General features: G+C 39.9%; 1 protein-coding gene across 1 annotated transcript; it reads left to right on the top strand.

Annotated features, from left to right (window-relative positions):
• Positions 1-122: 122 nt before the first annotated feature.
• On the top strand, positions 123-14204 carry LOC139116024 (COX assembly mitochondrial protein homolog). The gene is made up of 4 exons (XM_070678519.1): positions 123-263; positions 7962-8060; positions 8536-8626; positions 13095-14204. Exons 1-4 carry the CDS (start codon positions 248-250, stop codon positions 13210-13212), a joined length of 324 nt encoding a protein of 107 aa, XP_070534620.1. The 5' UTR covers positions 123-247; the 3' UTR covers positions 13213-14204.
• The last annotated feature ends 426 nt before the right edge of the window (positions 14205-14630 follow it).

The raw sequence follows: 14630 nt of genomic DNA, 5'->3' as shown, positions 1-14630 counted from the left end.
AACTTATGAACTTTAAGACATGACGTCATAGCATGGGCTTTAAAAATCCCTTTTTTGATGTTGTTGTTGTTTGTATGTTTGTTTCCGATGAAGCTGTCGAGTGTTTCGCCATAATTAATAATTATTTGGCAATTGCTGGTTTACAAAAGACTTACTTCTAATATGTAAAGGAAGCATAGGTTGTTTGAAAATTGAATAAACTTTGATAAACTGGAGAACCGGCAAACAAACATACACAACTATCAAGATGGCAGACGTGCAAGGTAAGTTACACTGCAAAACTAAGATCTGGACACTCAGATCATGGGGGTCGTACTTTTGCATCCGTGTGCTGTATAAGTCATGAAAATGGGTGATCCTACAAAGCATTGTCCAGACGTATACTCCTGGTCAAAAATTGTGGAGCTATGATTGGCAAACATTTTACATGCTTTCCTCAGTTCTCTACTTGGACACAGTTAGCCCTGCGTACCGTGCTGTGTGTTCCCGGCGTTATACAACCTTCACCACAGCCGTGCTGACTCTCAAAGGAAAATCCGGTTGATGCGGTCCCAATTTGGACCGCGCACAAAAAACAACCTTCTGTCATAGCTGCAAAATTGTAGCGCTACGGTGAGGCGGTCGGTGATTTTTGGTTTTTGCGACTTCGCTCACCAGTAGCGCTACAAGGCCGATGGCCCTGGGGAGTATCATATAAGCGCACCCCACTCGACCAGGCGTGTTGATGTGGAATGCAACATATTTACTGCATTTGGTCGTACCGATTTATCACTACTGAAGACTAAACAATATACTGCACTAACTTTGTCATTTATGGGGTTTGAAATTTGTTCAAACACGACAATCGCGTTCCGAAACATTTCTGGGAGCCGTCATTACCAACTTCCGGTAATGGCGGCTCCCACAAACACCGACGCCCCGTGCTCAATGTTTTCAGAACACGATCGTCGTGTTCGAACAAATTCCAAACCCCATAAACGACAAAGTGAGTGCAGTATACTGTTTAGTCTTCAGTAGTGATAAATCGGTACGACCAAATGCAGTAAATATGTTGCATTCCACATCAACACGCCTGGTCGAGTGGGGTGTGCTTATATGATACTCCCCAGGGCCATCGGCCTTGTAGCGCTACTAGTGAGCGAAGTCGCAAAAACCAAAAATCACCGACCGCCTCACCGTAGCGCTACAATTTTGCAGCTACCTTCTGTCACTATTTTCGGCCGAAATCAACTCGATTTGGCTCTATGCCTACATGAATAACTCAATCGCTCACAGACTGCAAAAAAATTTACTCCAAATCATTAGTTTACCAGCGATATACTGTCAAGGTTCTAATGACCGGCCATTAGCAAGATATGACCGGCAACTGGACCCTTGACCGTGAATCACTGGTAAACTAATAGTTTGGGACGTCACACGAGCAAATTTTTTGCAGTCTGTGAGAGATTGAGTTATTCGGGTAGGCATAGAGCCGAATCGAGTTTATTTTGGCCGAAAATAGTTACAAAAGGTAGTTTTACGTGCGCGGTCCAAATTGGGACCGCGTCCGCCGGATTTTCCTATGAGAGTCATCAGGGCTGTGATGGGAGGCCGTTTAACGCCGGGTACACACAGCACGGTACGCAGGGCTAGGACACAGTGGGCTGCAATAATTTGTAGCCAACGGACCGTGCGCCGACTTTTTCAGCCGTGTTGTCTGTGAAGCGCCGGCTCGGCGCTTCACAGACAACACGGCAGAAAAAGTCGGCGCACAGCCCGTGGGCTACAATTATTGTAGCCCTGCATACAGGTCTGGTTGTTCCCGGCGTTATAGCTCAAACAGCCTCCACCACAGCCCTGCAACGGTCTATGGAGATAACTGGCGAGATTCAAAATGGCGATCTCCATAGGTAAACAAGTTGTCGAGTATGTTATATTTCAGAAAACGAGCGGTTTTGGACGTTAGGAAAAGTTATCCGCATCTTTTCTTGGGTCGGTCAGGAGTAAAGGTAGACAGGGAAATGATTTTGCCCAAGTAGAGCAGAATTTCGGCCAAAAAGACCGCCTTTCGTTGCGGTCCGGATCCGGACCGCAGAGTCCCCAGTTATCTCCATAGACGGCTGCAGGGCTGTAGTGGAGGCCGTATAACGCCGGGAACACACACAGACCCGTAAGCAGGGCTACAATTATTGCAGCTACACAGTCGCCTTTGGTTCGATACATTGCAGCCCTCACCATGCACCAGTCATCCTGTGTTGAACCCCAAGCAACTGTTCTTGGCTACATACATAGCTGCAGCACTTGTAGCCTGAGGGTTCGTTTGATGCATTTCGATGTTGACTTCTGTATTCACCCCTCAAAGCTACAGTTTCTAGACATTTCGTCACCAAGTCATTTTGGCCCAAGTCGTATTGGCCTCCCAATTTCCAGCCGAAAGACATTTCAGCACCCCCCTTTTTACCAGAGGCTACCTGTCTGGGGGAACTCATGCCAGAGCATAATGTTAAAAATCAAAGCAGTAAAAAGTGTCAACATTCACATGCTTTAATCTTTGTGAGAACATGGTATGGTAAGAAACCGTAGTAAAAAAACTTCATATCTTTTTCAAATTTGTGACACAAGTTTATATATAGCAATAGCTGCCGACATGGCAAAAGTTTGAAAGTGGTGCCAAAACGGTACGGCCAAAGTCTCAGAAAATACATGTAAAGCTACTGATCAGAACGCAAAGGTCACACTTACAATATGGTATGACTGGTCATTACCAATTAGTTTGGAAAAAAACCCAAATCGAAACAAGGATGTTGAAATGATTTGGGGCGGAAATTGAGAGGCCGAAACGACTTGGGCCAAAATGACTTGGTTCCGAAACAACCATCTACGACTCGTACTGCACATCTACCATGAAAACTTCGTATTCGCTCTACAGATCTCAGCACAGATACGGTCGCATAGCCAGCGAATCTCCATGTACCTCATGCAAATTTTCTAGCTCCATGTGTCAGGGCAATAAATTAAAACTGATTGAATCATCAAATTTTAATTTTAAAGCTGAGAAGAGTAAAATCTTCCATTTGATGTGACCATCACATTTACAAGATAATAGCAATGTAAGCCAACCCTACCTGTGCACAGCAGATCTGTAGTGCGAAATTGCCATTGTAGATACACATTGTATGGTCAGAGATGCTGTCTTCTATCAGATTTGTTAAAATTGTTGTGAAACATTTTATATTTGTATTTTAGGCAAATTTTAGCATTTTTGGTCAAAAAATCATTTCTCTGAATTGACTCTTCCGATTGCTTTAAAACTTGGTATGCATGTACCTAGAGGTCGCCTTAGTTGATTATCTTCAAATTGTGGTGACATTTTTATGTTTGTAATTATGGGGCAATTTTCCCATTTTTGGTCAAAAAATCATTTTCTCTGATTGCTTTGAAACTTAGTGTGCACGTTCCCAGGGGTAAACTTAGGAAAGTATATTCATTCTGGCCTGCCACATCAAACTAATTGTGTGCCAAGTGTTATTGACACTGTGTTTTTGTAGCTGAAACCTTTGAAATTTTGAGTATTGGTAAGGATAATTGAAGAGTTTGTTTGATCCGATTGATGTACTCATAGTTTCCGTTAACCTACAATCCTGCGTGTCTTACGCAAAATTGTTCTGAAATACACAAAAAAAAATTATGACTGCGTAAACTAATACGCATTGAGAAATGCCACCCCATGACACTACATTGCCTGAAAGTGGTTCGATGCAGGACAAAGATAGAGCAGGTTCACCTGCTTGCAAGTGACATTTATCATGATATTGCAACATTTTAGGCTTTAGCGGACAGCAACTCTTTATGCAACATTGTATTTCATTATCAAAAAGCGTCATGTCAATCAGTTCTATACAGACAATGACTATATAGAGGCAAAAAATTCACGAATCGATTGAGTCTAAGTTGGTAACACAATACAGTTAATGGTCATTACCTTACATGTTATTTGGATAGTGTTTACGGATGATGATTTAGACTGTCGGGTGACATTCTTGAGGTCCCACTTGACGTTGACCATCATCTGCTTTTTTCTAGCCCTTTGAAAACACTAAGTCCATAGTCAGAAAGTATTTTCTGCGAACATGAAGTCATTAGGCTGCTCAAGGAACATATGCGAGACATGCATCACAGCATGGAAAGCATTCAGCGACATAAACAGTGTGTTTCACCTAGGTACCGCAACTCAGCGTATGACACAGACACATTTCACCTACAACACAAACGATTAGCTTGGGTATCAAGACACATATAAAAGTCACCAACTCATTGATTAATTACAGTAAACCAGCATGGGGTAGCCGCTCTGTCTAGTCTGAGAGATGTGCTTGATCTACAATGTAAGTGTTTTTACAATTTCAGCTAAGAGTTGAAGAGCTGAAACTTTAACCTTGAAAGAAATGAAATACACAGGGCTTGAATACGATGTCGACTTCCAGATCTCATATGAACTTCAAAAGTCTGTTGTCAATGCAAGAAAGAAAGTTTATTTCACTCATTTCAAGTTAAAGGTTCGTATTAATGTTTTATATCGAGAGCAGACGCTTCTGTTGAGAAAACCTTCAACTCTTCAACTCTTAGCTGAAATTGTAAAAAAAAGTTACATTGTAGATCAAGTGTATCTGTCAGTCTAGACAGAGCGGCTGCCCTATACTGGTTTACTGTAATTAATCAATGAGTTGGTAGCAATTGGTACGTTCAGACTGACGACTTTGCGTCGGCCCAGGTCCCGACCAGGGCCGGGGCCGACGTAAAAAACCAATGTGGACACGCTGAGTCGGCCCTGGGCCGACTCAGTTTGGTCCCGGTTAGAAGGGGGGGTTCAGGGCCGACTCAGGGCCGACGCAAAATTTGGTCCGACGCAAATCGCCAGTGTGGACACGTTACGTCGGCCCTGGTCCCAGTTGACCAGGCCTCCGCTATGGATCGAAGTTGAACTAGTCACACTATTCGCACAAAACAAACGAAGTTTGAAACTAAAGTTTACACCTATCGAAAGTTTTCAATCCAGTCTTTACATTTTAATATCATCCCATGTACGCTGAACTTCCCACCAACCTTTGTTCCGCAAACGAGACCATGTCATTCGATTCCACAGTGCACGTAATAGACTAGAGAGGCATGTCAAAAATGCCGTGCACTGGTTATTTCTCCACCGCGGTCTTATATATACCATATGCTCATCCAATAAATGGTGAAGATCTCTCCGATGATTAAAAGGGTGAGTGGTAGTCATATTTGCCCTTCTTGTGCGTAAAAACACAGGAAAATCATGAACAGTAGAAACAGCGTGCCATATTCAAATGCGCCATTTTGAACTTTGACAGGTCAGAGGTCACAAAGGAAGGTAAAGTTACGTCGGCCCTAATTCTGGTACCGGTAAGTGTGGACACGGACCAAATTTAATCCCAAAAGGACAATTATTTTGCGTCGGCCCAAATTTCAGTTGGGTTGCCAATGTGAACAAGATATTTGAGATGTGTCGTGATACCCAAGCTAATCGTTTGTTTTGTGCATGAAATGTGTGTCCGTCTCATAAGCTGAGTTGCGGTACCTAGGTGAAACGCACTGTACATTGAAGCACCCCAGGCTATTGTGTTTTGTTAACAGAGCATGTGTATTAACCCTTTTCCTGCCAAGTCCATATTTCACCACCAGGTCAAGATGGTTAAAATTAATGAAACACAACATATTCCATATGGTGTATTTTAACATAATACTATATATTTGAAAGCTGTTGAAAAGATAAATAATGTAAACATGATTTTTTCGGACTAAAGATGCTATAACAGACAAAGCCAAGTGGGTGAAAATATGTCATGTTTTGGCTCAATACCGCTTTTTGCTGACTTGGCTGATGGGGAAGTGATACTGTCTGGCAGGAAAAGGGTTAAAGGAAAATCCCCCCCCCCCCAGTTCTACAGAAAAGATTGCCCAACTCACTTCAGATACTGATTATTACATTTAGGTACTTCATAGCAACTTACGCATTTTTGATACATTTTATGTAAATAAAAACCCACTTGCGTAAAATCATACGCAAGTTTTAAAATCGTAACGGAAATGCTGTGCAGTTAGGCAAGCTACAGGGGGAATTGAAGAGTGCATACAGGGGTTTCGTTAAAAGCCGGCCACCGGCCATATGGCCGGCTGTAAGGCGATCACGGCCGCCTGTAATTACCTGAAAATCATGTAAATTGTTGTGCCGCTTACAGGAATGAATAGCTGGTAACAAACAGCATATCGGCAAAAGTTTACAATGATCTGTATCCTTAATGCTGAATTACTTGTTTTCAACACTTTTGCGGGGTTTTCAGTGAAAATGTTGTGTTCATTCATTCGCATCTGTCGATCACGCTATGCCTCGCTATGCTATTACAGATGTAGGTACCGGTACCGCACGGAATACGTCCAACGTACACAGGGTGGTTTGAGGTTAGGGGTCATTGAGCGTGTGCAGTAACGCAACATTGCGACGGTCATGAGATGTGGGTGAACCGTGAAGTGATTTAGTTGAGTCGAAATGGAGAAATACAGACGGGTTGATGAAGAAAGGTACAGCCGATGGCAATTTCTCAGATCATATTGATACTTTTGCGGCGTTTTATGAATATTTATTGGGAAATGTTTCTTCTGAATGCATCAGCAATCGCCCCTACCGCGATCCATGGCCGTGGATTGTAAAATGTAAGCAACACCTTGGCATCGGTAGTCGACGTTCGTTCTCGGATTTTAATGATTTTCTTTACGTTTGACTTAATTGCCTTAACTCTGTGGGCATATAAATATCAAGACTGAATAAATTGAAGGTGTAAACTTTAGCAGACTGTGACGTTTAGCGGTAGGCTGCAGCACAGTCGTCATACACGGCAATGCAGGAAGTCAGGAAATGGAATAACCGGCCATGGCTGCTATAGCCTGCACCTATCGCTTTCCAGCACCAAAAGCCGCAATAATTCATTCAATAAACCAGCATTTATGGCTTCCAATACATCTCTGAATTCATATCTTGTATGCTTTTTGTGTTGAAGACGATGTATTTTTGAGTGTGGTTTCCAAAAAACGAACACTTTCATAAAACGAACACTTTTTTACAACAGCTGCCGTTGATGATTTGAAAGTAAATCCAGGCTATCTAATGTTGGTCCCTGATCGTTTGAAACATGTAAATAAAGTAGAAATGCCGAGCGACTGGCGGCTAGTGTACTAAGGTTAAAGTCAAAATTCATAAAAATTTTCATTCTGTTCTACCAACAATCATTGGAAATGACTATTTTCAGTGGAGAACCATAGAGGCAAACTGCATCCTAAATTGTACAAGTGGGATTACACTAGCTGCTAAAGTTCTTTGGCTGGATGCAGATTCCTTTGTAGATCATCAGATCATAATAACATATTTCTGTAAGCAATTCTTGAAATAAAAATTGTAACTTACCATTTATGGTTCATGAACTGTTTAGTCCAGTTTTTTAAAAGCTAATTTGGAACCGTGTGATTGGTTGGGGGGGGGGGGGGGGTTACTTGTCGTATGACCAAACATCCACATGTTTTGGGTTGGTATGGCTTGGCCCCCTGTAATTTTCATATGGCCCCCTGTTTCAAAACTTAGTGAAACCCCTGGCATAACAAACAGTAAGTCTAAAATTTGTAGTTGGCCGTTCAGTCCTTGATGACCTGTGCTTCAGGTAGCAACGAATGGGGCTGATAGGGGTTTCAATATACAGTCCAAACATTAAGCAAAGCACTTTGTGCCCGTCTTCCTAAAGACCAAAATAAGTTGATATATTATTGTTAGAAAGCAGTGCTTGAATGTCCTAGATCCCTTTTTTTCAACGAAAACTTTCAATGTTACTACTGCTCACATGAAAGTTATGTTAAAAGAAATAACCACAACATTCAGTTGCTCAATATATTACATGTTTATCATCTCTTCTCAGGACCAGGGGATGAACTCAGGCATGTAGAGAAGGAAGTTCTTATTCCAAAGAAGATGAGAGAGAAAGCAAGAGATGAAAAATGTGTAGAAGAAGTTAAAGGTAAAGTGTACGGAGTGCATTCACTCAGAGAAAAATAAATCAGAGATTTGTTCATTGGTTGTTAACAAGATCTATACGCTCATGGTTAGTCCTGGAATTTTGAAGCCTCTTAGAAAATTCGTGAAAATAAAATACAGTGCTAGAAAGTCCTTGTACATTGATAAAAGACCCACAATTTTCAAAAATTATGATAAATACATGTAGAATGATATTTAAAAATGATATATTGTGAAAATTAATCGCTTTGATTACCAGGAAAAATGTTTTGGACCTACCGGTACATTGTAAGGAAGACCTTGAAAATTGTTTAAAAAGTCCTTCAATTAAGTGACCTTCAGTGTATGGACCCTGTGTTGAAAAATCTGAAACATCTGTAATTGATTTCTTTGAACTTCGAAAGACCACTGTACTTGTATTGATTGTCTCAGACCTGCCGTTTCCATTTTCAGAGTATATTTCCTTTTCCTTTCTACAGCTTTTTCAGAATGCTGCAAGTCTTCTTCTTTTGCAATGGTGTTAAAGTGTAGACCAGAAAACGCAGCTTTGAAGCAGTGTATGACAAGATGGTATGTATGAGTACATTTGCTTAGCTGCCAGCAATGCAACTTTTTCCAATGAATTGCATATCCTAACATGTAGCTTCAACTGCTTGGGGAAAACTGAATGTACTATATCTATAAATGGAGATATGGGCTGGGACCTTTGTCTATTGAGGAATAAAGTGAACATGGTAAGATTCTGGAATAGATTAGTAGTTATGCCTGATGACAGAATGATTAAGCAAGATTTTACTGGGAATATCAGTTTAAAATATAAAAACCGGGTTAGAGATATGTTTGATTTATTTTTAGAAATTGGTTTGCAGGAAAAATTTGGCAATTTCAAGACTTGCAGTATTCCTGTCATTAAAGACTCATTAAAAACACTGCATTAGTAACTGGACATCCCAACTGAGTCAAAAGCCAAAATTGCGTACATATTTGATATTTAAGACGGAATATGGAATGGAGAAATCTTTACAATTTTCTATTTGTAGATCAAAAAGATCACTTTTAGCACAATTGAGAGTTGGTATCTTACCTCTGAAAACTGAAACTGGGCGTTACACGGATGTGTCTAAAGAGAAAAGACTATGTGATTTTGTCCAAATGTAGTAGAAAATGAGCTCCATTTTATTTTTGACTGTACACTTTACAATGTTATTAGGAATCAATTGTTCTGTAAAGCAAGAAACTTGTGCTCTGTATTTGATTCATTTGATTTACAATAGAAACTGAAAATTTCTGATGAGTGAGATGCCATCCCAAATGGCATCCTAAGCTTCTTATACTTAAATTTCATTTCGAGCTATTCATATCTACACTATGTACTTTATTTACTGTTTTTAGTGTCTTGTAAGCCCTTGGGGCTGGGTGCTGCAACCAAGCTGTTTAAGTCCACACATGACACTTTAATAAATAAATATAACATATAACATAACATATACTGAAAAGGTGATCTGAAATACTAATAATTACATATTTTTTGTCTAAGAGTCAAATAAGAAAAAATAACGAAGTACACCAAAGTTCAACTAACCACATAAGTATATCCTTTGATTTACTTCTTACCTCACTTAAGTCAGTTGATCACAAACGTATACTCTTTGCCAAACTTTTACCCCTTTGTTAATGACAGTACTTGTTCACCTGCTCTATTCATGTGATTATACCTGTTAGTATTCTTGCTTGGCGCCACAAATCTGGGCCAATGCTAGGGTAGGGTCTCATAATCAAGCAAGCAAACCAATGCTTTCTGCGCACTGCAGCATTTCTTTGGGTGAAAGTAAAAACTGATTTGTTGATTCCATCACATGATCATTATGTAAACAATGATTACAAAACATAAGCACAGCATTCATCTTTATTCAAGCTTTCAGAAAATATCCACTAAAATAGGGTTGTCAGTTCAGTTGTTAGCAGAGATTTCATTGTATGGAAGGGCCCAATACTGGTCTCCAAACCGTCATTTGTGCTAGAGTATCACAGAATAAAAAATCTTGGAGCGAAAGGACTGTCATCATTGCTGTTCCATTGTAGGAAATACGGCTAGTTTTCAATCGGGTTCGAACCCACAACATACGGCATCAGTCGCCTAGCGGAGAGGCCACAGAGAGAACCGCTCGGCTAAATCCCCACTCCCAAAAAAGAGTGGTTCAATAGCCGGCTAAGTTGTTACATTTTTCTGACTGAGACCGCTCCACACGTTGTAGAGTTCGTGAAGCACTCACGCACGCATGCTCGCTATCATACATTGCACATACAAACTTTATCGTAGGAACTTTGATACAACATGATTTGATATTTTTCATCACCCTTTTTCATTTAAAATGTAATTTAACCCACCATAATAATCCATTACTGCTTTCTACAAGTAGACTACCCTCACAACAAATAGTCAGTACTTTATACATGTAGCTCTCCATGCTTTCACATTAGCACAGCTGCCATCATTTCGGTGATCTCGTCTCAAAACATTGCTGATCAAAGTATCCTCTAGTGCCATAGCTGTCTTTGGATTCAGCTTCACCTATCAGATCATTCCAGTCATACGGTCATTGATTTTCAACTTCTTCATCTTAAAGGGCGGTGGTCGTCGCGCTGCGCATGCTTGTGAGGGGTCTCCCCTGTTGAAAACATATATCCAAGAACGCCACACTGAGTTACAGGTTGATTACAGTGTTTGCGATATTGCCACTTTTTAAAATGGTAGCCGATCTGTCACAAACATTCCCACTAATACCATAGCTAACACACAATAACAGGTCAATTAATCTAAGTTAAATATCTGCTGAATATTGAACTTGAGATTGCATTTGATCATGATTTTCTTGAATTGGGCTCGGCTACTGTTATCGCTCGAGCGTACTTGAGAACACTTACCTGTACGCATGTTATAGGCCCACACACTATCAAGTTACTAGGCTGTAGTCTACGACATCGCTAGCAAAGATGAGAACTTTTATTTCTAGAGGCCCAACAGGAGTCCAGTCGACAATAACACAAGCGACAGAAATCTACAGCTTGCAGAGCAATGCCTGCTGCAGCAACTGAGCAATGAGAATCTGTTCCGTGGTCTGAGTGAATGTCGGTGTTAAGAGAACTGGGTATATGGCGCTCCCCATTCAGCTGTGGAGAATCCGACTCCACTATGAAGTTTGCCCTTGTGGTGTAGTGCAACCGAGAATTCTGAGTACAGGTATCAAGTCAAGCTAGGGACCTTTCATAGGTCTTTTTGTAGGGTTATCTTACCGTACTTGTCCGAGTATAAGCCCCTGCTCGTGTATAAGCCCCCCTACTGATTTCAGAGGATTTTAGAAAATGCATTACATCCGTGTATAAGCCCCTACCCTAGTGTAACTCAAATACAGAAAGGTTAGGAGAGTATATTTGGTCATTTAACTTGGCAAAATTACTTTTAAATAATAAAGAAACCATTAAAAGATGTTAAAACAATGGAAAACTGGAGTTCTCTTGACAGCATCGTAAGGAAAATGACACGTTTTCCCTGTACTATCTTGATTCTTTGACCCTGCTTACCCCCGTCGCCTAAATAGAATAGTCCTCACTCACGTCGGCCATTGTTCATTTTCATTCACAGCCACGATGTTTTCATGCTTGAAACATGCAGTTTCTTTTGTTTATAGCAATTATCCTTTCATTTGTAAAGACTTTTCCCGGTGACTATTATAATTTTCACTGCTATGTTGTTGTTTTCACAAGATGTAGACAGTTTGATACTGGAATATTGAGTTGTCTTTCCGTGTAGGCAATGCATGCCTGTTCACATTACTGTTGATCAGCAGCATACTTGACGTCTTTGTTTCAAGTTTGGGGGTTTTTCGCTGAATTTCACCAAAATGTCACTTCTGTATTCAGAGATTGTACAATCAGTTTCTTTGGATGTGTAAGCCGATTTTTAAAGCGATAGAAAGATCGAGTGGTGTTGAAAAAAATCGTGCATAAAATTAGCATAAATTATGAGTTCATGCCAGATAACATTGGGTTGCTCGAGTATAAGCCCCTCCCCAAGTTTTACAGCTGTTTAGTGTTGTCGAACCGGGGGCTTATACTCAAACGAGTACGGTATTTGAACGAGGATTCAGATCTGCCAAGCAATCAGGAGGTAAAGTTTGCATAGCACTAGTGGCCTTCACTAAGCCGTTCGATCACCGTCATGACCGTTGTAGTCACAGGATCTCTTGACACGTCCCTGTGCATAGCCCTGCAATTTTCCCACCAAATGCTGTGAAAAACCTGCTCACTTTGTCTATTTTTTCCTGTTACTTGACTATCTCTAGCCATGTACGGTATAACTTGAAGAAGTTAGCACTAGTGATCAGCAGTGGGTCGTGGGTCAAATCTGTCGCTGGGTGGTACGATACTAGGCTGTAGAACACTACTGTCTATGGTTACAGTTGCATGATCTTGAGTCTTACAGAGGCGTTTACAAATGAGGGACCGCTTCCATCTCACTCCGATGGAATTTGAGAAGACTTATGTCTACAAAAATTTATGTTTATCATAAAAAAAGTCACGCATGCCCTTCCCGACGACTACCGCCCTTTAAGTAAACTAGGGTAGAGTCATATATACACAGTCACATAACATATTGAAAAATTCCCGAAAAGTTAGAGTGCCTTATAAGGGAGCAAAGTGACAAAAACAATGTACCAGGGTTCTACGTAAGGGGATTTTACTGTGTCAGTCACACACCTGGTTTTTGAGCAATCTATTCATATGATAATTAATAACTGTACAAAATCATACATTTTCACTACAAAAGAATGCATTGTTATGTAAATTTACTGCCCCTCCATTTTCCAAGTCGTTTAGAGCACTTAATACAGTAATGAGAGATGACATTTTACATCACAGTACTGGTCACGTGCAGGTAATTATGTTTCAACTGAAACGTCATGGATGAAATCTCAGAATGTAATGTCTATGATTATCATGATTTCTACATTTCAAATCTCACATTATTCTCTTCCAGGTACAAAGACCCTGAATTTTTTGACCAGTGTAAACAAGAATATTTAGCAGAAAGAGAAGAGTTCAGAAAAACTGGGAAAACACAGAAACAGAGGCGATTGGAAGGAGCATTATCATGATTTTTTACAGTATCAGAAAATAGTTTTCGTAGTAAACTTTTGAAAGATATATGATATGACTGCAAGCACAGCTCGGTGAAAGATGTTGCTGAATTATTACTTTATGCAGATAAGATGATTGTTTGTGCACAGAAGTGAACAGTGTCAGTGGTATTTTGCACATCATGTGATCAGTCTTATCCTTATAGCTATACTGAAATTGTCAGCGAATAATTTGATCAGAGTACTGTGAGATTTAATACCAGACATAGTTTACTTTTTGTTGCAGGGGTTCTGTAAATCAATCCTTTCTTTTCCGTATGCTTGTAGAGAGGTCATCAGCCTATCAAGAACAGTGAGAATGTAAACAAACTTGGTTAGAAAGGGTTACTAACAGTATTATGCAGTCCTGACAACCATTCATTGTAGATATTAGCCTTCTGTCTGAGTAAAATACTTCTACAACTTCACAAAATGTTAAAGCGAGTATGATTAACAAGGGCTAATCTCCCTCACCACATTAAAGATCGCCTCAGCCTGCTGCTCCAGAAGTTGTATTCTGGGTTTATTGTAATGATGCCTTTCAGATGTTTGGAGTTAATGACGATAATTGATGAATGTCAGAAATTTTGGTCAAACCTTGTTCTCAGAAAATGCTCGTCTGAAACATTTAGATTAGTATTTTCCTTTGTGTGTTCACATTAAAATTTTGCAAATTATCACAACTTAAAAAAATTTCCTGAAAAATATCCTTGCAAAATTACTGTACAGACAGTCAAGGTTTCCTCAAAGCTTGTTTGGTCACTTTGCCATGAAATGACTAACTTCAGTTGCAAATTTATTTTGCCACCGTGTTTATGGTGAATTTTTCAGTATATGTACATTCTCAGATCACTGTCTGAAAGACTGCAGTATACTGGTAACTATATTAGCTGGCAGATTACTTGTTCACTTAATCCAACACTGGTATAAAAATAAAATAAAAAAGTTTGTAAAAAGTGCTAAAAGATAAAGATATGAAGTGCTGATATGTTTACATGTGTTGCACACACAGTTTCATAGACAATAGAAGTGAGACTGTCTATGACTTGTGACCGTGACATCTGTACTGATAGAGTTTCAGTTAACAAGATGATTTCATGCTAATGATGGTATAGTGACTTAATAAGAGGGACAAGTAGGTTAATAACAACTACAACTGACAAAAATCATAGTATAAATAATTCAGAGAGGTCACAGTAAGATCTCCAAATTTAATGAATAGGATATACATGGATGGGCTGCTGTAGCTTACGATTATTTTGACAAAGTGTCCTTGCAAGTGGTCGAAATGACCACCTAATTGATCCCCGTTTCTTGAACTCATGACGGTGTGCTATGCTGTAGTTTTTAAAAAAAACACTAAAATTTACTATGGGCTGGGTTGGCGGAGTTTGTTT

This window comes from Ptychodera flava, chromosome 17 (assembly GCF_041260155.1).
Source record: "Ptychodera flava strain L36383 chromosome 17, AS_Pfla_20210202, whole genome shotgun sequence".
Lineage (NCBI taxonomy): Eukaryota > Metazoa > Hemichordata > Enteropneusta > Ptychoderidae > Ptychodera > Ptychodera flava.
Note: the sequence above shows the minus strand (reverse complement) of the source record. Positions and strands in the feature narration are given on the sequence as shown.